Source organism: Miniopterus natalensis, chromosome 6 (assembly GCF_054644295.1).
Source record: "Miniopterus natalensis isolate mMinNat1 chromosome 6, mMinNat1.hap1, whole genome shotgun sequence".
NCBI classification, from domain to species: domain Eukaryota; kingdom Metazoa; phylum Chordata; class Mammalia; order Chiroptera; family Miniopteridae; genus Miniopterus; species Miniopterus natalensis.
Window position 1 is genome coordinate 74,273,637 of NC_142086.1, and position 24,798 is coordinate 74,298,434.

Here is a 24,798-nt window from a genome sequence, read left to right on the forward strand (position 1 = left end):
ACGTTCATGTTTTGTTACGAAAAACAAAGATTTTGGAAGTGCACTTCTTTTGTAAAACATTAATCAAGTAATTAAATGAACTGAAGTCATGAATGGGATGGAAAAGAGAAGAGCATAAACGCCTCAAAATGTGAGTTTCTATCAGGGGCTAAACAGTCCCCTCCCAGAACTCTATGCAAGTTAGAATTTTAGAAGGAGGTCTATTGAAGACAGAGGTGTGGAAGCCTCTCTATTAAAAAATGCACTTTCCAAAGCTACCTGGCGGGCACAACAAACTTAGTGAGTACTGGGTTCACAATCTCAATTTATTATCAAAATATTTCCATCAGGTAACAAATCTGAAAAGATGAGGAGGTGCACAGCTACATAGACGCGGGTTTGCCCTTTTATTCTAGCCACCTTAGGGACAGACTGAATCTTGAAAATCCTGCTTGTAAACCGCAAGTCTTACGTTTCTTTAGACAACTGTCCAATGGCAATGTTTAATCCAAAGTTTATACTTAAAGCTCTTCATCAATATGATTTATAAGTTTAAAAAGTCTCAAATGTTCATCTGTACATCACTTTACAGATCTTGGTTCATAACTATCTGGGTCTGAAACTTCAATATTCAATGATTACCTATAATAACAATTACTTAGTCATAAATGTAGTTAACAATTAAATATAAAAATTATTATTTATACATTGCTACAAATCTCTTAAAAAGACCAGGTTTTGAGAGAGAGAGAGAGAGAGAGAGAGAGAGAGAGAGAACAAGAAATTGCTTAGAAAATTGCAGGGAGCCTCAGGAATATTGATACCAGTCAAAACAGGTACAATAAAACAGATTTAGACATTCATTTTAGCCCTAAGTGCTCAAAATAAATGATCTTGGAATGCCTAACTGATGACTGGAAAAGTAGTTTAAACGTACATAAGTCCCAAGGCCCCAATATGTGTAAGAATTCTTTGGAAGAGATTTGAAGGAGCATAAATGTTGCAAATAAAAGTACAAATAAGTACTTCTGCAATGTGTTTTTCACTCCCATGTCACTGATGTGTTTTTGGTGCCAACTGTATTCTTCAACTTCTTCTTTCTCCCTTTGATGAGAAATCCTGCTCTACCTAATGGCTAACACTCTCTTCAGGAGGCAACATCAAACCGGCAGATCACATGAGAAACAGAAGTGAATGGTAAGCCTGTCTGTAGAGAGTAAGCATTATTTACAGTGAGAAGTGAATGATTTGACCGACATTAGACACCCTCCTCCCTCCACACCTTTTCCAGGATAACCTAACTTCATTTTATTATGATGCTCTCATCTCTGCAACCATCCCTGTGCAACAACAGTGAGCTCTGTGGCCCAGTCTCTTGGATAGAGGTCCCCATTTCCATGGTGTTGACGAGGCTAGCCCAGGGCTGCACCGCTCTTCTGAAGATCACCAAACCCGGCATTTCTTTTCTGGATTCATGTATGAATTCTTGAGGCAATGAAAGGCTTCTGCAAACTCATGGGAGTTCTGCAAAGTCCCAATAATCCTGTGAAACAAGCAAGAGTCACCATCAGCATTTGACACTCATGCCCATAGCATGTGGGAGCGCTACAGAATTTCTCTCTGTAGGCCAAGTGAGTGAATTTGGAATTTACAGTTTTAAAAAAAGAAGAAACTGGTAGAGGGAGTCCATTCTTCTCATTAACAGCATTTTTAACTGGAGAGGTAACAGATTTTGAAGACAGATGGTATGGTTTGAATCCTAGTTATGGGTTGTCTTTATTTAGCCTCTCTGGGCCTCAGTTTCCTTTCCTGTAAATGCATATAATAATAGTACCTGCATCTTAAGGTTGTCATGGGGAGTTAATTTATAAACATTCTATACATGTTTGTAAAATACATGCATAATTCATATTTGGAATTGCAGTTAATATAAGGAGAGTTTGGTCAAAGAATAAAGTCATGATTTTTCATGACAGTATATTGAAAAAGGTCACATGGCAACTTAAATATAATAGACTTTAAATAGACAATGGTTGATTTGATTTAACAGGGAAGACAACAACAATTATTTTCTTTTTTTCCAAAAGAACTCCATAAATATCAGAAACTGGACCCAGCATGAGTAACTGGAAAAGGCTGGTAAAATGCCAAGTTCTTCTTATCTCTGACCCCAATGGGCAAAAACAACAGGGTCCACCCTCCTATCAGCACCCAGCAGCATCTGAGGAGAGAGACGGGTCAGTGCAGTGCTGCAGGGGTGAGGTTTTCCCATCAACCAAGAACCAGCTCCTTCCTTTCTCTTCCCACTGAGACCATGCCACACCCTTCTTGGGCTGGGAGGTGAGCAGACTGGAGTCGTGGGAAGGCTAGGAACAGTGACCCGAGAGTACCTTCTGGTCAACTGAGGTCTCCATACACAGCAGATACGTTAACACACATAACTATGACCATGTCTCCCTCCTCTAACCCACTCTCCATTCAGCACACACAGTGATCTTTAAAATGTAGATCAAATTCCATAATTCCCTTAGTTGAAAACCTTCCAGGTGCCTGAAGGAAATTCAACCTCCTCACCATGCTCTCCAGCATCCTGATGGCTCCAGCCTATCTTCCCGGCCTCCTCGTGGACTGTTTCTTTCCCGTGCCTCAGGGACCTCAAACGACACTAACTTACTTCCCATTTCTCACAATGGCCAACCTCCTTCCCTCTCCAAGGCCTGCTGCTCCTGCCGAGCCCACTCCCTGGGAAATTCCTCCCCAGTGACTACATGGCTCACTCAGCCTCCACGCCTCTGCTTAAACACACCGCCTCGGAGGCTTTCTTCAAATACTGTCCAGGTTAGTTCCTCCCCCGTACTAGCCCTGTCATAGCACCTATCACAGCTTACAGCTATTTGCTCTCCTTTGCTTCCTGACACACCCACTACACGGTATTCTCTGAGGGCAAAACACTGTGTGTCCCTTGCTCCTGCGGCATCCCAAAGCCTAGCACACTGCTTTGCACACTGCGAGACTCGGTACATGCTGGATGAATGCGCCTGTGGCCTGACCATGGTGGTTATGTGTACAGGAGTAATAGGTCATTATGAAGAAAAATGCTGCTTAGTATTTTTGTCACTCATTTGCTATTATGAATCAACTAGGATGGAATGAAACCATTTCTCTATCCCCATTCTAAGAAAGAAAGATCTCTATCGCATTTCTCAAAGTCTAACTTCCGAATGTATCACCCATGACCACATCAAGTAGCTCTCACTCCCCCTCCCTGCTCCCCTATCCTTCAGGGAGGAGGTAAACTTCTCTGGATTAAAAGGAATCTTCCTGGTATGGGGGGGGGGGGGTTGAAGAGGGATGGAAGCCAGGGCTGGGGAACGGACATCTACTAGTCCACTTGAGAGGGAGACGGCTGGCCCACTCCCCCAAGCCTGAGGGGCCCAGTAATGCTGGGTTGTGTGAAACACTGGGCACGCCTCCACTCTGAGCAGGGCCCTGAGGAAACCGCAGATAGGATGGTGTGTGGCTGTCTGGGGACCTGAACATCAATAGTGGTGGCTCCTGTGGCCCATGCCCATGACCACTGGAAGGCGACAGAGCCACCTGACTTCAGGTGGAGCCCTTGGATTACAAGAGTGTCAGCAGGTGGCCACAGCAAGGTGGAGGTGGGGAGGCTCTTCCCTGGTTTCTGGGCTCACATGATGCCTTTGATTCCTGTATAAACCTAGAAAGGCGTACACTGAAAACTACTGAATTAAATTCCTCACCTCCTGGCTTAGGGTGGGAGCTTAGAGCTTGAATTAATTTGTTGCAAAAGTAATAATGAAAATGTGTCATTTCTTACATCTGAAAGTTCAGAACAATTGCACTCGATACATGGTCAAAAATGATAGTATATGGAGGAATGAAAAGATTTAGACATTAGGGATTTGTATAGGTGTTTAGTATTTTAGGCTCTAAGCCCACAGACTCTGAGTTAAAGAGAGTTTTGGTTAATTTACTCCAATCCCCTACCTACTTTAGGAAGTCCTATACACTGGCTGGGTACAGTCATCACGATGACCTGACTGTCCTTCCATCTGAGGGACAAGCTCCCAGATGGACTGACAGAGAAGCAACTGAGAGTCACTGACTGGAAGGGTTGCTTTTTCTGTGTTTGTTTTATTAAATACTTTTTTTCAAAGGATTGTGTCTGAGATAGAATCACCTGAGGACAAGTACTTCAGTAAAAATGTCCAGACCCATGGCTTATTCTATATACCTCTTAAAAACATTAAAGAAATAAAATGAAAAAAAAGGGACACCTCAAAACAAGAAAGTCGTCACAGAACATCACTAGGAGATAGCAATGCAGCAATACTCAACCTAACACACACTCCGCTCCCCGCCTCCATCCCATCTCCTCTCCTTCCAGCCAAAACTTCACTTAGGTAATTTGATTCTGAACAATTCGCTCAACAACATACCTGGGCTCCATTTACTTTCCTAGGATTCTAGGTATTGCTTGGTTGTTTATAACATCAGATCTTTGCGTGGATGACATAGATACTCTATTTCAAAACATGGATATGTTATTAATAAAAAATGAATCCCTTCTCTAAGAGTGGGCTTGTGTTTCATTAATATTACAAAGACTACTGACAGAATTAAGAGAAGCATGTAGTTTTTGTGTTACTTGAAATGTTCACTTTATTGCATAAACTATTTTGTTGTACTGCTGCTGTTTTTTCTCTTGGCAAATAATCACTTACATTAAAAACATCTACAGGTGGAGGGCGGGGGGAGAGGGACTTGAAAGAAGGTGGTCAAAAAGGAGGGAACAGTTATGGAAGTTAGCGGAACCCATTGTGGTGATCGTTTCATAATATATGTAAATCAAACAATCATGCTCTATGCCTTAAACTTACAGAGTGATGCCTACCACCTATTTCCCAATAAACCTGGAAAACATAGAAACAAACAAACAAAATATCTAAGAGATACAGAGTTGAACATCATGCGACCAAGAATGGACTTGGAATCCTATGACTTATCTGACTACTCCTGTCTACAATTAAATGGATTTTTGAATTACTGAATGAGCTTTTTGAATTTCATGGGTCCTCTGACAACCCGTTATTACTTCTTTTAATGAATGACTTGGCTAAAAGATTAATTAGTTTCATTCATGAAAAAAACCTATCCAATCTTTGCCATTAACTAATGTTCATGCTTCTTTTAAAGTAAGGTCACATTGATCAGCATATGTTCCATATAAATTGATAAAGAAATAAATGCCAGAAAAGATTCCTAGGCAAGGGCTAAAAATTAATCAGTACTAATGGGAATTCTACAAGGCTCGCCAAAATCCATACTGATCTTTACAAAATATCAGAAACCAATGCTAATATTTAAGATAAATGGAGAAAATATCAGTATTTCAAAGAGGGTTTGTTTTAAACATGCTAAATCATGGAATCACGAAGAACAAAATAGCCATGGTACTTGAAAATGTCTGCATAAACACTAGAAAGGATATTCTTTCAAAAATATTAGAAAGAAAGCTGTGGAAATACTTGCATTACTAGTAGTGTTAGTTCTATAAAATCCTTTTTTTTTTCCGACTAGAAAAATAGTATCAAGCAATCTAAATATTTAAATTAGCACTGTTACTATTTAGGTAGAATACACACAGGTATCATCTGGTCTATTTGGACTTGCTTTAAAAAATTACCAGAGCCTTCTATATTATGTAGAAATATTCCATCTAAATAACTTTATAAACACATTTACAGATTACATAGCAAATATTATCATAACAACCATTCCCTGAAGTGACTGAAAGAAGTCATTAAAATGCAAATTCGATTTCTAGAATATCAAGGGGAAATGTTTTTGTTTTAAATACTAATACTTTAGATGCTCATTTTAAAGTACATAAGACTTTAGAATAGAAAAAGTATAGCCTAGACCTAACGAATGGTTTACAGATTCAGCTTTATATCAAGTATAATTTGCCTTTAGTTTTTCATACTGCAGCTGTGTGAGCTTCAGAGTACAAAAACTCCTCTATTTCAGAAACTTCTACACAAACCATTATACACAATCTTTCAATAGCAACTCCACGTCTCTTAGTTTTCAAGGTTCTTTAAAAAAATATGTTTTACTTTGTACAGCCAGGAAGCGGCCTGTTTCCAAAGCTAAATGTAACCTCAACCTTTTGCCAAGGAAATCCCTTTACCTCCAGAGAAAATAATTTCCTTGACAAAAGGTTGGCATTCCATTTACCCTTTAAAAAACAACACCACAGACTTCTCTTATTATGAATGAAAAATAGAGAGACATCCTTTGGGTCAGAACAAAGAAAATGGGAGTTGCAAATAATTTCACGTATTTATAATAAATATTTTTACAAATACAAAATTTAATTATAATAAAATTATTTTCAGTTTATAATTGGTGGGAGAAAACAGTTACATATTTACCTACATGTCACTTAACCAGTGATCAGTGATTAACATGCTGAACTATCCAGACTTAAATGAACAACAGAAAGCTCTTGACTGTCAGGAAACACGGAATGCTGCAAAGTCAATATACTTTATTCATAGAAATTCTTATTCTATTCATACCTTTCTTATTTAAAAACCAACCCTAGTATCAATTTTCAAACAGAAATATGGAATAGGCACTTCAGAAACATTACATTAATCCTTGTAGCAACTCTCATAATAATTTAATCCTCACTTTATACATCAAGAAATTGAGACACAGAGGTTGAGTAACAGTTCCTAAGTGGCAAAGCCATGGTTGGAATTCACTTTATACAATGCAAGTAGAAGGGGATGTTTCCTGAGCTAATCAGAATGCAGGGAGGGGACAGCCAAAGGCAGGAAATGGAATAAAGAGAATTAGAGAAGCAAACAGAAAACCCCGAATTAGAAGCCAAAATGAAAAGTCAAAAAGCATCAACATTTGTGGCTTCACTGTAGAAATAAGTAGCTCCCCACATGCTAGCTTTGGAGGACTTCACTAAACTAATAAACAGTGAAACCATAGCTATTAGTCATAACAATAGTCTGTGTCATCAAAAACAAAACAGTTTTTGTTCGGGATATTGTGTTAATAAGGCAGGAAGGTAGAAAATGTATTTGCAACAGAGAAATTTTTAACCCAGTGGTTAAGATACAGATGTTAATACTCAAGAGACAAATTTTAGCTACCAAAAAATTAATTTGCAACACCCTTTTTCCAAGGACACCAGATGTCCGAGGTTTTACAATAACATTACTTAAATTCACGAAGGTTTCTATAGATATATGCTTTAGGTCATGGGGACAGGCAGGGCAGAACTTTGACAAATTCGATTGTTACGGCTTTAACATTCAAATGTTGGTTAGAGTGATTCTCTTTCAATCCAATGTTCTCAGAGATTTTCTGATTTGAGAAGGGCTTTAGATATCTTCTAACTCAACCTTCCACTGTGTTCTAATTACTAGGAAGCTTCCCTTTATGCTGAATGGAAATCTTTCTTGGGGAAAGCTACCCATTGTCCTAGACCTAAACCTCTCACAGCCTCTTAGAAATGTCTTTGTGCTGCTGTAAATAGAGCCACTGTTCTGAGGTGACAGCTTTTTTGGAATCCATCAAGCTCTGAGACTAGGTCACGTATATTCTGAGGATAAGAGCAGTGAAGGCTATACTTGTGTAAACATGACCTTAACGCTGATCTGTTCTGTTGATCCTGTCTGCGACTCTTAAAAGGGAAGAAAAACAACAACACTGGATTTCCAAATTGTATAGAATCAGAGTTAGAAAAGGCCAATTTCCAAAATTGGAAGGAATGGAGCCAATGTTGGAGCACTTTGGCTTTGTTGTTCAAACCCACGCACCTGAAATTGCCTGGACTGTGGGCATCTGTTTTAATGGAGTTGACTGCATACTCTGGCCTGTAGGTCCCACACCATACCTAGAAATAGGAATAGAAAATGGAAATCTTGTGCTTAGGTTTAATCAAGGATACTACTTACTTGTTGGGACACGCTGGGAAAGAAGCAAACTTCCTACTGTAAAAATTAAATTGGAATTCTGCATTCCTCAACCATTTACTCTTCAAATAATGTTCAAGGATAGGCAATCAAGAGCATAATTATTATTAATATAATCTGACAGTCTGTTATACACAAAAAAATTTAGTTAAGTCAAACAATCTGCCACAATTGATTAAAACAAGAAAACTCAGCATGCATTATCTAATTTACTATAAATTATAACTCAAAATGATTTTCGTATCTATCAATCAAGAGAGATACCATACCTGAGCAAAGTTCAAGAAGAATAGTTGTTTGTGATTTAGGTCAAGTCCAGGAAGTAATTTTTCTTCGCCATTCTTTTTAACATAATTTTGATAGGCCTAGGCAGTTAATGAAACAGAAACATGATGTTTATAATTTCTAAATGCATATATTAATCTATACAAAAGGCCAGTGACCAAGTAATTAACTTTTTTGTATCAGAATCATCATAATATATTTAGATATGGCAACCTACAACTATTTCATAAATTAGAAAGAAAGCTAGAGTTTATTTACAAATGTTTAGGAAAGAACGGGACGTTGATTGACAAATGACAAGAGCCCAGCACATGTCAAAGGATCAACAAATGTCAGTTAAATGAATGGATGACTTAAATAAGCAATGAAAAGCTTACGTAAATGTTGTTCTATTGATAGATGGATAAGCCCAGCTAGTTGGAAGAATGGATTGCCCAGGGAGTCTGTAACTGCTATATTTAGCTCAGTTGCTACTCTTAGCAAAATATACTCACACCAGACTTTGAGTGAGTGATTCTTGCCAAGGGATTCTCTTAAGATCCCTTAGAGAACTAATATCCTAGGATTCTAAAAATAAGGATGAGCAATTATTTTGGCTCCTTGAAGACAGGGCAAACCAAAGTGAACTTTAGTTATGTTAGGAAAAAGGAATTTAGGTTATTTGAATGTCAAAAAGTGTTTTCCGTTCTTAAGGATTTATAGACACTGCTGAAAAATGTTGCATTCTTGTACTTAAATATACGTAAGGGATTGACGACAAACTTTTTGAGATGAGTCACTTCCTATTTATTACAAAGGAAAGTGATCAATTAGATAAGCAGAAGATGTATTTCATTTCTTTCTACTTGCCACTACCATAGGTTTATTGAGTCTCTACCATGGAAAGATACTGGGGAAACGGGGAATACTTGAGCCTGTTCCCTCTTAGGGAGATTACAGTCTAGTAGGGGAGAGGGCATTAGATAGTATAATTTCATGTATAATAAAATGTTTGCACAAATGTTTTTTTGCTGCATTATAATTCTTTACTTATTTTAGATGAGAATCTCCATGGAAGTGCCATCAACCCAGATTTGGGCTGGACTTTTAAAGCAGTGATTCTTAATCTGGTGGTATATTAGACTAACTATAGGAGTATTAAGAGTGCCAATGTCTTCCTCTTCCAGGTAAGATGGAGGGACAGGGACTGGTTCAACCACCGTCCTGCTGAAACAACCAAAGGATGGACAAAATGGCTTGTATGACACTGGACACTGGGGAAAAAGGACAGTGACCTCTGTGAGATGGTGAACAAATAAGATGAGCCCTGTGATTGCCCCAGCTTATTGCCTTCAGTGTTTCTAAGCTACAACATAGAGAAGGGAAAACCAATCAGAGTTTAAGAGACTCAGAGTTGAGGGAAAAAAGTTCAGGGACACCAAGAACACAGCACTGAAGAGGGAAAGCTGCCCAGGTAGAGGATCCCAAGCGATCAGCTGGCCCCCTCAGGTATTCAGCTGAGTATGTGAGTATGCACACGAACAAACCACCCCAGGCCAGTGAAGGAACCACGACCAAGGACTGGAGATAAAAATGTCTGGTGTGCACACCCAACAGAAGGGAAAGACCTCCAGATGCACACAGTAGGGTCTTGCCTCAGCAGGGGAGAGTAACTGTCTTTACACGGAGCACTTTTCTAGTCCCACCTAACAAGTTATAAAAACAAGATGCAACAGGACCAAGCCATTTCTGAGGAATTTAGCCACGTCTTAGAATAAAGCTCAAAAATATTTATAGGAAAACAAAAAATATTTAGCTCCCAAAGACATAAAATACACAATGTTTGGCATCTAGTAAAAAAACCACCAAGCACCCAAAGCAGCCATTTCCCATCTCCGGTCTTGGTGGAGACTTGCTGCCGTCTTCATCTCCCAGGTCTCAGGCGCTGGTCATCCACCACGTCCACTGCCAAGTCACAGGCCCCACAGGTCCTCTCCCCACGGCTCTGATGTCCTCTCCTTTCCCCACCCGACTACTGAGGCTTTCCACCCCCACCTCTGACCCAAAGGCTTCTATGGTGAGCAAATAACCCTACACCCTCATCTACTCCATGGAACATTCGATTCATCTCATCATGGGGACACCCTGTCCCGTGTCTTCTCAAGTAGACTCTGCTCATTCTCCCACATCTGGGCTAGCCCGGGGCTGGAAGAAGCCCTCAACATTACCCTCACTCCTCATTGCTGTTTCCAAGAAAGCTATTCCTCTACTCTTTGTGAAAACCCTACCTTTTCTTGGGGCCCATCCTTCAATCCAAATTATCAAGTAATGACATTATTTAGGGCGGGCTCACAGCTGTATCTTCTGTACCCAGAATAGTGCCAAACACACAGTAAAGCCCTCGACAAGTGTTTGTTGAATGTACGAATTAGTGGAAGGCTAACCGAGAATCTAAGCAACGCTTTGTGATAAACTCCTCTGGCTATAATAGCTCGGATGACTAAAAGGCCACATGCTGAAGCCGTGACCTTTAGTCCCTCGCTGTATCATCGTAACTGGATTGTGGTTTAATATTTTGCTTGTGGTTTATGCTGACTCTGGTTCCCAAATACTGCTTCCCCCACTGTGAAACATAAGGTCCTGTTTAGTACATTGATCAGTGATTCCGAAATAATTCTTTTTATGGAGGCTCTTCTGTTGTACATTTATTTCAGAGATTATTTCTTAGAAAAAAGTTGACTCCTCGGCGACTTGCCTATCCCCTCATTTCTGTTGATACAATGTTCTGTGTTTCCTCTCCTCAGCTTCTTGTGTTCAGCTCAGCCACAACTGTATTGCCCTTGTTGGTAGCACATTTACAATCCCCTTTCTCCTAGTATTTTCCATTTTCACCTTTTGTTGTTTACATTATGTGTCTTTTGCAAAATGCTCTAAATGAATAATTAAATATGATAAATATACACTCTAATCACTAAAATGGGGAAAAATATTATTACTCACTCTGTATGCTTGACCAATACCTCCATTATCAGCAATGTTTTCTCCCAGTGTATTAATTCCATTGAGCTGTTAAAAAAAAAAAAAAAAAAAAAAAAAAAGACCCTTAACTGTATTCTGATTGTTAAGAAAGCATCAGTGATTCACTTAAGATTGGACACATCTAAAACTTTTCAAGAGAATGCTGATGACATACATGCTGTCCACCTGCTAGGTCCCAGGAGAAGTTTCCGTACTGGTGCACCATGCATTCGGATTGGTCTTTGAAATTATTTGCAGACTGTTGTGTCCACCAGTCAACGAGGTCTCCATCCTTATTAAAATTCCTGCCTAGAATATATTTATTCAAGTAAAATGAGAACTCATTACATCAAGAATTACAATAAGATATTTTTAATTCAAAGCGCAAGAACTGAAATACCACTGTGTGAGAAGACATTAAATTGAACAGATAATGAGAGGAACTGTTATCTTTTCTAATTCAGAGTTGATGAAACCTGGACTGCCAGGGTTTTCTTTGCTGATATGCCTTAGATAATTCAGATAGTTCACCTACTTGGCTCTTAAGAGCTCAGCTGAGGCCATCAGGTAAACACTCCTGAAATAATGCCTTATTTCTGTTAGGTGGTTTTCACTTAAACCATGTCTGTTTAATTTGACATTTTGAGATTTTAAAAGGTCGGTATTTTTATTCCAGCATTCATTTCATATCTCAGACTCTCGTGACACATTGTGGATTCAGCTTCCCTCTACTTCAAGCACAGGGAATAAGCCACCTTTCCCCCTTGAGCTTCCCTGCTGACCCTAAATCCATTGATCTTTTCCTTTTGTGAGATACAGTGGCATTTATCGGTCATATGTCTTGACACTGAATTTTATCATCTTTTTAATAGTTATCTACGATGCAGTAAGTAAGAGAAGGGCTATGAAGACAAACTACTTGAACTCACATCCTGCTTCCACTAATTCCTAGCTTTGTGACTTTAAGCAAGTCTTTTATGTGTCTCTATTTTTTCCATTAAAAAAATGGAAATAGTATAAGTACCTACCTGTTAAGATTGTTGTAGAGTTAATTTATAAGAGACACTTAGTAAGTTTCTTTCTCTGGATTTCTAAAGGTCTAGTTAGGCGTAATTATTTTCTCTCCCTATTTCCTTTCCCCTTGCAAACCATTCTATCACCTTTTCACATATCTCCTAAACTCTAAATCTATTTTGCCAATCAAAAATCTATTTTGCCAATCAAAAATCTATTTTGCAGTATATAAACACTTAAGTGCCCACCCTTTGCAAAGCCCTAAACTAGGCAGCAGGTATAAGACGGGGGTGAGAGGAAGGAAGAAGCCACATGCCACAGTTTAAGACTCTTATGGCTTACAGGTACCTTAATATTTAATTTCTGATATCTGACTTTAAGCTGTGGACCCTGCCCTCTAAAAGGCTGGAGAACAAAGACGTCAAAACTCATGAAATAAGACCGACTATTATCATCGCTGTTTTCTCAATGCAGATATTTGCTTCACTCCATCAGAGAGTGAATTGCACACTGCTTACCTCACTACTAGAAATTTCTGATCTTCTTAAGGAACAATTTAAAAGGAACAGTAAACGTGGTGATTATGAGGCCAACGATACATGGGTGAATAAATGTGATTTTGTATTGATAAATTACAACAACTTTTAATCAGGTTTACTAGGCTACATCTCAGTCAAAGGAATGTCCACTGCACCTTACCACTGTCGTCGAAGCCGTGGGTGATTTCGTGTCCTATGACCATGCCGATGCCCCCGTAGTTCAACGAGTTAGACTGCCGGGCGCTGAAGAAGGGGGGCTGCAGGATGCCAGCCGGGAAGACTACAAGGAAAGGCGATGGGTGAGGATTATTTGTGGCTTTATTTTGGGATGACAGGCCTGGGGTTGGCTTCTTGCCTGCTAAACTGTTTTCCAGGATGTCCGTTTCACTTAATTATATACAAAAATCTTTTGGGATAGAAACACACGCAGGTCTTTTGTTATTGATGACAACAGAGTTCATCCTGGAGTGACACCATTAATCTGTGATTTATAATCACAATTTACTTGACAATCTCTAGTAAGATTGTTTTCCGCCATAAGGAGTTTAGAACAAGGGGGAAGGATCATCTTCATTCAGAAGGTCTTTTCCCCATTGTAAATATTTGGGAGAAATAGTTACTTAATATCACAGGTAACACTTTTAACATTATTCCTAACATCTGACCCATCTTCCATAGCTTATTAAATAAATAGCCACTCAATCCAAGTTATCCTCAATCACATAACTGTATTTTATTTTCATCAAGAAATCTATGACTTTATTTCCATATCTGTGATTGTTGTTCTTTTTCTTGACTGTCCCACCCCCCAGCACCTGCACTAATAGCCCTTAGACAGCAGAGATTTCTGTGTCTATACATATGTTTGTTTTGAGTTCACCTGTTTTTTCCAGTTCACCACCTCTAGCATATAACACAAGAATAGTGCCTGGAACATTCTAGGTGCTTATAAAGTGTGTTGAATACATGAATAACCAATAATAAATGGGTGAATAAATACATTTACTATGGTGCCCTGGAGACTTTAGTAAGTAACACTTTTTATAGGTCTGCTCTGACATCCACCTTAACTTGCTGACTTTCTACACTTAGATGTCTTACTAGCTCTTTGAATTTCATGTGTCAGACATCAAACTCCTTATTTTCCCCTCTCCTGACTTGATTATTTCTATTAATGGCATTTGAAGGGCCTCAGTTCACCCAAAGTGAACATTTTCTACTTATCTTACTTAGATGCCTCCTTTCTTTAACCAAGTCGTATACAGTCTCCTGAGGAGAAGGCCGGTCACGCCTCTCCCTTCCAGGGGCAGCTCCTGTCTCTCCTCCTACCCCTCACCAACCCCATCCTCCGTCACTCTCATTCCTGCCCTCCAGTTAATTTCCCAATTGCTCTTCCCATTTCCTGCTTCACCTAAACCTAATCTATCCTGCAGCCCGATTGACGTGCAACTCAGCTCACGACCACGTCCCTGCCAGAAAGCCTCGGCCAGTTTCTCACGGCGCTTTAAACACAGGCTCTCCTGCCTGGCCTGGCCCCACGGCTCTCTCCTACTCGCCCGCTCCCTCATGCAACTCTTTCATAATGCTCATAATTTAGTAATTTTATCTTTCATGTTTTAAAACTCTAGTATCCACTGAATAACCGAAACATTATGTTCTGTAACAAAAAATATCATTAGTCTAATATCTATTACTTGCAAAGCCCTGGGCCACTGCTGTGTGGGATACCAGGAATACAAGAGAAGGGCCCTGACCTTAAAAAATTTAATATCTAGTTAACACAGAGGAGCAAAGGTTGTTTCTTTGCCTTTCAGGCAGGGTGAACAAGATACAGGCTTGCATGTGTTTCAGGTATAAACATGAGATATTTACAGAGGAGATTTAAAAAATACACTGGGCAATTTAAGTGCTTGCCAGACCTTTAAAAAAATCTGTAAAGTCGCTATAACATTCAAACTGACAAAATAGCAGACAAACCACCAAAACCTTCTGTCCTTGGTGAATTTCGATGAAAGTTACACCTCACATGTGGCTGCCTGAGCTATTGACAGTGCCAAGAAATAATTTTTAGCTTAAAGTATTAGAATTACGTGCAGTACTTTATTAGCTTAAAGTGAACATTATCTTCCACGCTATGTACTTGGTTGAATCCACCCATTATCTAAGTGCTCTTATGAAACACGCTAGCAAGACTGAGCATTATCTGTAAAGATCCTGCTGCTTTAATTATACCCTGCTACGCCGCTCTTCAGGCAAGCGATAAGATTTTTATGGCTCTATTAAATACTAGTCTTCAAGTTCAGCGTTGTAAATGATGATTTCTCCTTTTCGTTTGTCAGCTAAACCCCTATGACGAGGCTTTTTGCCATTAGCTTTATCACTTTTACTAGACTTCACAACTGTTCATAATAACCAACTGCTTAGATGTGCATTTTTTACAAACGTCAACAAGTTAGTTAATTAAATAAGTCATTAGTCCATGAAACAAAAGACTGTTTCCCTCTGCCCCGTCCCCCTCGCTTCCCTGGTTGATGTTTTTAAGGCTGCACAATTCAATTTTAGAATCTTTGATATAAAGCTCAAGATTGCAATTAGGTAAAATCAATTGGGGGGGGCATAACAAAATTAAATTCTTTTTATATTAAATGTTTGGAAATATTTACTCTTAATTTTCAAGTCTGAAAATAAGACTCCAAGAAGACAACTTTAGAAAATTTTATTATCTCGAGATAGTCATGGACCACCAAGGCTGGATAATCCATAGATTTCCTAAAGCTGAAAAAAAAAATTTGACTGTTAATGGAAAAGGGGAATGCAGCAGTAGTAAGTCTTCCCTTCTGACGTGATCATATCCTTGGATAAGATTTTAAGGTTTAACATAATGACTGAACAGTGCCTGGAACTTACAGGGAAACATTTGACAAAACATTCGTGTGCAACTTGCCTAATAGTAGGAAAGGTTTCTGGAGCTCCGTGGGGCAAACGTGCCAGGAATAGGAAGCAGTGGGTGAATTGAACACTTTCAGTGCACTCTGCTGTTCTGGAAATTGACTATTTTTTAATCAATGTGAAGTGGTTGGGGTGCATAAAAATTGGGATGTAGTCTACATGTATGAGCTATGACAAAAGGTGGCAAGTGAATTAAAAAGTAGAAATTATTAATAAGAATAATTCCCTATATGATAATAAACCATGTTATTATTATTAGCATTTTTTACCATAACATAACAAGATCAATCTCATGAGAAATTGTATGCAATTTAATTAAGGGCATTGAGTGAAGGCGGGAGGGTCATTTATGAGGCACATGCTATTTTACCTCAGTTCTAATTCTGTAATGCACATGACACCAAATGCACTGAGACAATGCTGCAAACATTATATATTTATGTGTGTACAGCCCTCACCCCCCCATTTATCAAGAATTAAGATGGAGATCAGGATCTTCAATTATTTTTAGTAAGACAATCCCCACTTTGATGATTTCAATGAATTGTCAAAAAGAAAACGTCTCATCTCAAAGATTCCTCCTCTCAAATGACACTTTCCCTTTTCTGAACTGCTGTTATTAGCAGACAAGCATATGAAAAGAAGTTAACAATTTTTTAAAATTTCATATTTCCTTCAGATGAATTTATCTTAAGAATTTTTAAAAGGCCTTTGTTATATATTAAGTCGATTCTTGGTTATTCAGAGGATAATGGTCTACTTCGTGAAATGTTAGGCCATTTTTATCTCCTTTTACTTTTTGCTGTCAGCTTGTTTGGTTTGAGAGTATTAAACACAAAATGGGAACATTCCCAAGTCTTCTCTGATAAGGGAATCTCTGACATGGACCAATTTTGAGCCAGCTCCAGGAATATGGGGTAATTCAGAGCCAAACAAGGTTCTGTCTGGACATGAACTACGCGGACCTGTTCTAGAGGAGAGCTGAAGGGCTGGGCACACCAGCCTGGTCCTATGGAGGGTCTGGCTGGCTCTTCTTGTTGGGCTGACTCAGCACCAGGTCTGATAGGATCCAGGGCCCTTCCTGCATTGGATTAAAATGAAACTGCGTCCCTTAGTCACCCCGAATGCAGAACCAAAATCCAGGCTGCCTTGCTTTGCCTTGGGGTTCCATTAAAAGTTATTTATCCCATTTAAGTCCCAGTCTAGAATGAACTAGATGTTACAAGGACAGAATTACTGAATATAAAAAAGAGGTCTTAAAAGTAAAGACTCTCTAGCAGTAAAGGCACTTCTAAGAAATGATGTCTAGGACTATATTACAAAGGACAGACTGCATGGGTTCTGGGTTGATCATTAAACAGGCTCTGGTCTGAGTTTAGGTAATCATTTCACTAGCTGGGAAATGCGTTAGCCTAGAAAAGAATTTGAGCCAATTGATTTTAACCCAGGGTGCATGCCTTACTTACTATCTACGTGTTCAATAAAGACAAACTTTTCTGATTATAGATCATTTTCATGTCACATACCAAAATAAATTCCAGCTGGGTTAAAGATTAATTCAAAAAATAAAAACCATAAAAATCCAAAAGAAAAGGTAGATACCTTCTAAATTTAACTCTTTCTAGGTTTAAAAGCAGTGAGGAAAGTTGTAATCAAACTTTCAAATAAAATAAGGTTTTCAATTGCTTTGGAAGTTTATTTTTTAACCAATGGTAAAAATCTTATATGATTTTTTCATCACTTCTAATCTAATTAGTAACAGAATTCAAGAAAAATGAGCCTGGCCGGGCGTCGCTCAGCAGTTGAGCACCGACCTAGGGTCCAGTAGATTGTGGTTCGATTCCCGGTCAGGGCACATGCCCGGGTTGCGGGCTCCATCCCTAGTCAGGGGCGTGCAGGAGGCAGCTGATCAATGACTCTCTCATCATTGATGTTTCTCTCTCTCTCTCCCTCTCCCTTCCTCTCTCTGAAATCAATAAAGATATATTTTAAGAAAAGAAAAATGATGCTTAGGGCAGACTGAGATATAAAAAGAGTAGTTTAGAATAATGCTGAAATTGTCTTCCTTCCTGATTCTTGACCATACTTAGAATTACCAGGCAGGACAGAGTATGCCTGGAGAAGCTGGATGTACTGTTAAGAACACCTCTCATAGTATTGAATCAGATGGTTGCTTTTCTACACACTCGAAGCCCTTAGGGAAAAACGCACCCATTTATGTGATACTTAAGAGAAAAAAAGATGTCAAGGTTTTCCTAGGAAGAGAAAAATACATCTTTGTATATAATGCCATTTAGTTATTCAATATATCATTTATTCATGTATTAATTTCTATGCATATTTCTGCCATATTACTATTAGTGAACAAAAGAATTTTTTTCTCTTTGGTCAAAAGTGGTTAAGTAAATATAATTTCATATAGTTCAACCTAATATAATTGACTTTTGAACTTTTTGAACCCCACAGAGTCTTCTAGAAAAAAAGATGATATGGAACAGGACCATTTCCACAAAAGCCAGAATACAGAATTGCCAGGAAAATTAAATCTCTGTAAAGTTGGTCCTTGGAACCTGGAACCACTTTAAGATGCTGATACTTAGGAAGTCTTAAAATCAATATAACTTTATAGAGATATATGGGACTTTAAAAATATATTTAGAAATAAAAAAAAGTACTTAGAAAAAACCCATTTAGCTAAAAATGAGAATATTGCTTTAAAAAATTACTTAATGTGATTTGTACTAATTTAAAAGAGATACATAAATAAATTTACTTTTAAAGAGCATATTCAATAAATCAGTAACTCAGTGTCAGCTATGCTTTTATGGGTAGTATTATAAATCGGTCATGCAATTCACTACAGGTTGAAAACAACAAAAGAATAATAAATAATTATTTAGGAATAGGTCTTACCTATCTGATTACTGCCTGAAGAATAAAATGCATTGACTACAGCTGGTCCGCTTATCCACCTATAGAAAACATAAAAAGTCGTTATAAATGACACTGCATTATCTGATTCAATCTGCTCAACACAATAAAAGTATTGTTACTACTCCTAGATGAATATTCACTTTCTTCTTGAAATATGACCAACACATTAAAATTAGCTCGCTAGGTGAGAAAGCGCATTTGAAAGCATTTCTACTTCTTGAAAAATCAGAATATATCCAGGTCTGCAATCTGTTATTTCATTTGCATGAATTTTTATGGAGGCATCTGACAGTACAAAACCCACTGAAATGTGTCTCTTCAGATATTGCAATGGATAAGATTATATTGAAATGTGTTTAACTTTATGTTCTCGATACTAGGTAACTACGGCCCAACAATTATAGAGCAGTTGATGATACAGTGAAGAGGTAATGTGCCTCCGATTACTGCTATTTAAAATTACTTTTTTAAAAAAGACATTCCAGCTAATTGAGCAAAGGTTTATTTTTGTATGATGACTATAAATGAAATCCAGGTGGTTCTTAAATAGATTTGTCTATCTGCATACAGCATGACTTAGGTTCTGTAGAGAATCTACAGCTTTTATACAAAACAACTTCTGAGTTCAGAAGACTCTAGTTAAGATGAGAACAACAATAGAAGATTGGATTAGAAAATGGAAAAGAAAAAAAAAGCTCCCAGACAGTAATTCAAGGGTGATGTTAAGCTAAAGGATAGATAACCAGTGTTCCTTTGTCTTTCTATACAGATGTTATAAAGATAGCATATCAATAATCATAATTAAGTACTTTTGTGCACCAGAAGTATTATTCCCATCTTAATAGACTAATATATATTAAATATATTAGCCTAATTATAGACTAATATACATCCTTATGTACTAATTGAAAAATGGACACTGCTTAACTTCAGTTATTAAGCACACATGCAACGACTTAAGACAACTTCATTGTAGTTATTCCACTTTCAGGGCAACAATTAGTGGAGCAATTATTATCCCACTCATGAAGGAGCTTACAGTAATTAGTACAATGAGCTTAAATCAGAACTGTTTCCAGACCCTGCTTCAAGGGGTAAGCAGTATAAAGTCAGCTGTCCAATTCAGCATTTTCGCTGCAGTTTCAGTAACTATTGTGGGAGGTCAGATGTGAGTCCCATTTTGCTCTCTTAAAAATAACTGGAGTGGGGGCGTATATAACAAGGGTCTGATAAATTCTAATTAAGTATGGGTTTTATCTCCAATAACATCCTTATTTGAAGGATCTGGGACTTTAAAAGAATCTAGATAACATTTCTGTGAATTTTTCTTTAGGAAGAAAACAACTTTGAAGATAGAGGGTGTGAGAAGGGTTGATCAATGTGCTTCTTCTTCAGTGTGATGATGTTGTTTTAAGCAGAGAAAAACATTTTCAAACAGTCCACCCTAATTTAATTGGAGCTGAGTCATCAATATTTTAATTTCTTGAAGGTTGGTGATTACAGGCACATAATTTTATTTATTTTAATTAAACTCCACTTGCTTCCCACATGATCTGTGGTGACTCACCACAAAAACACGTATTTGTAAAACCAGGGGTGCGAGACTAAAACCGAGAGATCAGAAACTACATAACACAAGTAGATTTTGTTTGTGTGACTAAATAGTATTATGAAAGAAAATATTTATATCAGTGAAAATCATGATCAGGAAAAATGATGGATTAGGTCTACTTTTATATATATTCACAGTTATTATGACTCAGGTTCAAGTACAGGTTCTAAGTTGTCTAAAAAATGTGCTCTTACTACTGAGGAGACACTGTTCCTCGTGGTGACTTTAGAATGGTATCTCTGATGTGTCCTCAACACTTTGATAGCAAATATGGCACTAGATTTTATGCATTACCAGCCTATAATTATTTTAATTATTGTGAAAGTTACTATAACATGTTTCCAGGTCTCAGCTGTTTTGAGGTTCAGTTTCTCAATTATGAACTTTTGATGCAGTGATAGTATACTCTGCGTGGGCTTTTACGGGTAATCACAAATAACATGCAAATTATTTGGTTCTGGATTCAGGCACAATGCTAATATTGAGATACAAAAGGTGCCAACCCAAACATTTTAAAAAAATCATTACATTACAGAGGAAAGGAACTAGACATATGAAACTAATATTTTAGACAGCGACACAGCTCAAAAGTAGGACATAGATGAATGAAGTTTATATCACCCATGTCATGTTTATTGCCTTTGTAAAAATAAATGTCATACCTTTTGTTTGGTGCTTTTCTACTCTTCTGTTACATTACTTCGAAGGGCTTAAGATTGCATTTTGATTAATGCTTGTAACTTTCCAGCAGGGAGGGTTTTACATATTAAAATGTCCACTGTGAATTATACCTCCAAGAAAATAGGTAGCTTTTTATGACCACAGAATGCTCAAATAAAATTAGAATTTTGGTGGTTAGGTTCAGAGAGCACTAGTGTTTAGCGTTTGCCTTTTCTTCCTTGAGATCTTTCACAGTGTGTCCTCCGATCACCCCTGGGTAATTTACCCAGATTCATTTGTTTAGGACACACTATCCCTGGAATGATCAAAACTTGAAGTACCGTGATTCGATCACTGCATCTTAAATAAAGTGAAGATAACAGCTACAGGCTCAGTGTCTAATATTTGTGGTGAAGAAGCTAAATTAACAGTGACGAGATTAAGAAGTAGAAAATAGTCCACGGGGATGCTGAGCACAGCATAGGAAATATAGTCAATTGTGTTGTAACAACTATGTATGGTGCCAGGTGGGTACTAGAAACATTGGCGGGAACCTATAAAGCGCACGACTGCCTAACCACTATGCTGTACATCTGAAACGAGTACAAAATAATACTGAATTTAAACTGTAATTGAAAAATAAAATTTAAAGAAATGTAAAAAAACACAGTGCTAAAACAGTTTTTTCACATTAAATGGTGATGTAACAAAAACGAGATGTTCTTTTGATTTGGACGTAGCCTCAAAGTTTCAGAAGAAGATTCCATTTATGTAACACAGACAAATTCGACCCTGAAGAGCAGTATACAAAAGAGAAAATGCGCAGCGGAAGAGAAAACCGAATGGTGGTGATTCTTGCCCTAAAATCCTGGCTGGTGCAGGCTACCCGATGACACCTTCCGAGTGTGGGGGTCAGACACCAGCAGCCTTCCGAGCAGCTATCAAGCCTGAGACACGAGTCAAATATCAGCCTGAACTTTGGTCTCTCTTCCTGCCTCCTGCGGCCTGTGTGCAGTGTGTATAAAGCACAGTGTGGGAAAACAAGAATAAAACATTTTTAATTTTGAAACACGGTTTTGTCAAGTAAACTTGTTCTTTGGGGCTTTCAACAGCAGAACAAAGAAGGACCACGAGATGCGGCGTGGCCCTCAAAGCTGAACGCATAACGCGGGTGGGAAACGGAACTGAAATGCTCTTGAGAGGGGCCCAGGTGCTTCTCTTCCAGCTCTCATTACCCTGAAGAACCTGAGTGGTGATCAAATGAAAGCACACGAGCATCCTTCTTATAGCAGGGAAGGAAAGCAGAAGTCAGCAGCCTGACCCTACAGCTTTTTGGATATAATCCACTGGATTGTGAAAGCACCTGGAATGAAACTTCTCTTTCACCCACCCGTGGGTAACTTTAAAACTTAAAACAACAAAATGCTTAGTGTTCCTTTCCCTGAAAGTGTCAATTGCTCAGCATCTCGTGGTCTTAAAGGAACTCCCTTGAAATCATCAATACAATACAGCAGTTTTCTCTGTCTTCCTCACGTACTCCTGGAAAGGAGAATTCTCATTTTGTAATCACAATGACCACTGTAATGCTTTACATTTACTAATACTATCTCATCAAGAGTTCAAAGCTTTCTACATACCTTCATTTATCTTTCAGAACATCAATATAAGGTAAATGTCATGTCGAGTTTTCAGGTGTAGAAACTAAGGCACAGTATGGTTATCAAATTCTTTTTCCTAATACTTATAAACCAAGTGATACAACCGATAAAAGAAACATGTAAGCTAAGGAGAAAGAGGACCTTGCCATCTTCCAGTCCAATTCCCTTCTCTAAGCTGTTGATCTAAATCAAACACAAAATTTTATTACAACGATGAAGGTCATTCTCTTACTAACCTCTAAAAATGGATCTGCTCGTTTTTTAATTGCTTCTGTAGGGGTGGAAAAAATGTTTCCTCTACCTTTCTAGGTACTTTTGGCTGATCTAATAACTAACATAAGGCAGATTAATAGGAAAACAAAAAACAAATTTAATTATGTATATACAGGAGCCTCCCGTAGACATGAGAGGCCCAAAGATAGCCAGGCAATTGAGGCTTATATGGCATTTGGAGCTGAACAGAAGGGCTTAGTGTCTAGGGCTTCAAAGGGAAGGAAGTCAATTCCCAGGAAGATGGGAAGAGCAAATGTTTGGTAAGCAAATGTTTGCCATGCCACACAGAGACAATGGCACACACAGAGAAAGATAAACAGTCCTTGCTCAGTTCCTCATAGTTAGCTCTCACTCTTTGCTGTTATCTCTTGTATTAGATTTCATCAAAATTTTTTTAGGCCGTTAAGGGGGAGGTGGAAAACTTTTTCTGAGTCTCTTGAGCCTTGTCTTCAGCTCAAAATAATCTGCATATTCTGGGGAACTTGTTCTGAACCCCTTCACTTCATAGGGCTCCCTCTTACCCTAATAAGCTTTAGGATGCTGGCCTCCACACCATCCTTAAGTCCCACCATGACCAGACAATAACAAAAACAGCTACTATTTAATGAGCATCCATGTTCTGTGGAGGGCACATTACATAATCCACAACACCATGACCCCACAAGGCAAAAGTTTATCCTAGTTTATAAAGGAATCATTGAGGCGCAGCAGAATGGTGTAGGTTGTCTGAGTTCACACAGCTACTAAGATTCAGAGAAGAAATCTTAACTCAGGGCTGCCCACTCCCTCCACCCTCAGGCCCCACCATCCCCACCATCACAGCTCCCTGACTACATAACACAAATTCTTTCTACTGTTCTATAAGGTGCAATTTTTCACCCAAAGGCAAAAGCAAAGTAGGAGCAAAGAGCCTCATTAAACTGTTTATTGTTGTTGCATAAGAGTTGTTAACATAATTGAAGTACTCTGCATGAGTCACCTTACTGTCTGAGTGGTGAGAGCAACAGCTTCTGTTCTGACATTAAATTGGGGGAATCCACTTCTTTTTCAACGAAAGGCCAACAGAAATCACTACTCTGATTTTCTTCCTAGAAGTCATCAGTTGGTTGTGTGTGGTTCTAAGTCTGGCAGCAGCACAATCTTTTTAGTCTTCAATAAGTTTATATATGTGCACATGTACGTACGTGTGCACCCCCATCTGTGTGAAGTGCCAAATACAGAGACATTCCCAATTTGGGAGTTATGAGCGGGTGGATTATTTCTCTCAGAATTTTCTTTTGGTGACTTTTTCTCCTGATTTAGAATAATCTTGGGATCTTTTAGAAAAGAATTAAAACCTATTCCATCTCATATAACACTTAGCAATGATGTAACTTAACATTTTAAGTCTATCGTCTGTCTAGCTCATTAGTTGGTAACTCCAAGAAGGCAGGGATGTTCTAGGTTTTGTTCTTTTTAAAAACTGTGTTAACACCTACATGAGATCTACCCTCTTAACACATTTAAGTGTACAACACATTATTGTCGACTGTCGTTACAATGTCGTACAGCAGACCTCTAGAACTTATTCATCTTGCTTAGCTGAAACTTTATGCCTGTTGATTAATAACGTTCCCCCCGAGCCCCTGCCAATTAAGATTCCATTCTCTAATTTTATAAATTTGACTACCTTAGCTACGTCATAAAGTGGAATCACGCAGTAGTCTTTGGCTTATTTCACTTAGCGTATTGTCCTCAGATTCACCCATGTTGTTGGATCTTGCACAATTTCCTTCTTTTTAAAGGCTAAATAGTATGTATATACCACATTTTCTTTACCTATTAACTGTTGATGGAAACAGGTTGTTTCCACACCTTAGCTACTGTGAATGGTGCTA

General features: G+C 38.3%; 1 protein-coding gene across 5 annotated transcripts in view; it reads right to left on the reverse strand.

The window, feature by feature from the left end:
* Nucleotides 1–739: 739 nt before the first annotated feature.
* MME (membrane metalloendopeptidase) overlaps nucleotides 740–24,798 on the reverse strand; it is an 84,129-nt gene continuing 60,070 nt past the window's right edge. For all 5 annotated transcript variants that reach the window (XM_016222609.2, XM_016222611.2, XM_087818368.1 and 2 more), the window contains exons 17-23: nucleotides 18,698–18,756; nucleotides 12,996–13,115; nucleotides 11,458–11,591; nucleotides 11,265–11,330; nucleotides 8,270–8,365; nucleotides 7,845–7,921; nucleotides 740–1,522 (exon numbers count right to left, since the gene is read on the reverse strand). In XM_016222609.2, the coding sequence (XP_016078095.2) occupies nucleotides 1,423–1,522; nucleotides 7,845–7,921; nucleotides 8,270–8,365; nucleotides 11,265–11,330; nucleotides 11,458–11,591; nucleotides 12,996–13,115; nucleotides 18,698–18,756 (652 nt within the window). In that variant the 3' untranslated portion in view covers nucleotides 740–1,422. The remainder of the gene's footprint in view (nucleotides 1,523–7,844; nucleotides 7,922–8,269; nucleotides 8,366–11,264; nucleotides 11,331–11,457; nucleotides 11,592–12,995; nucleotides 13,116–18,697; nucleotides 18,757–24,798) is intronic.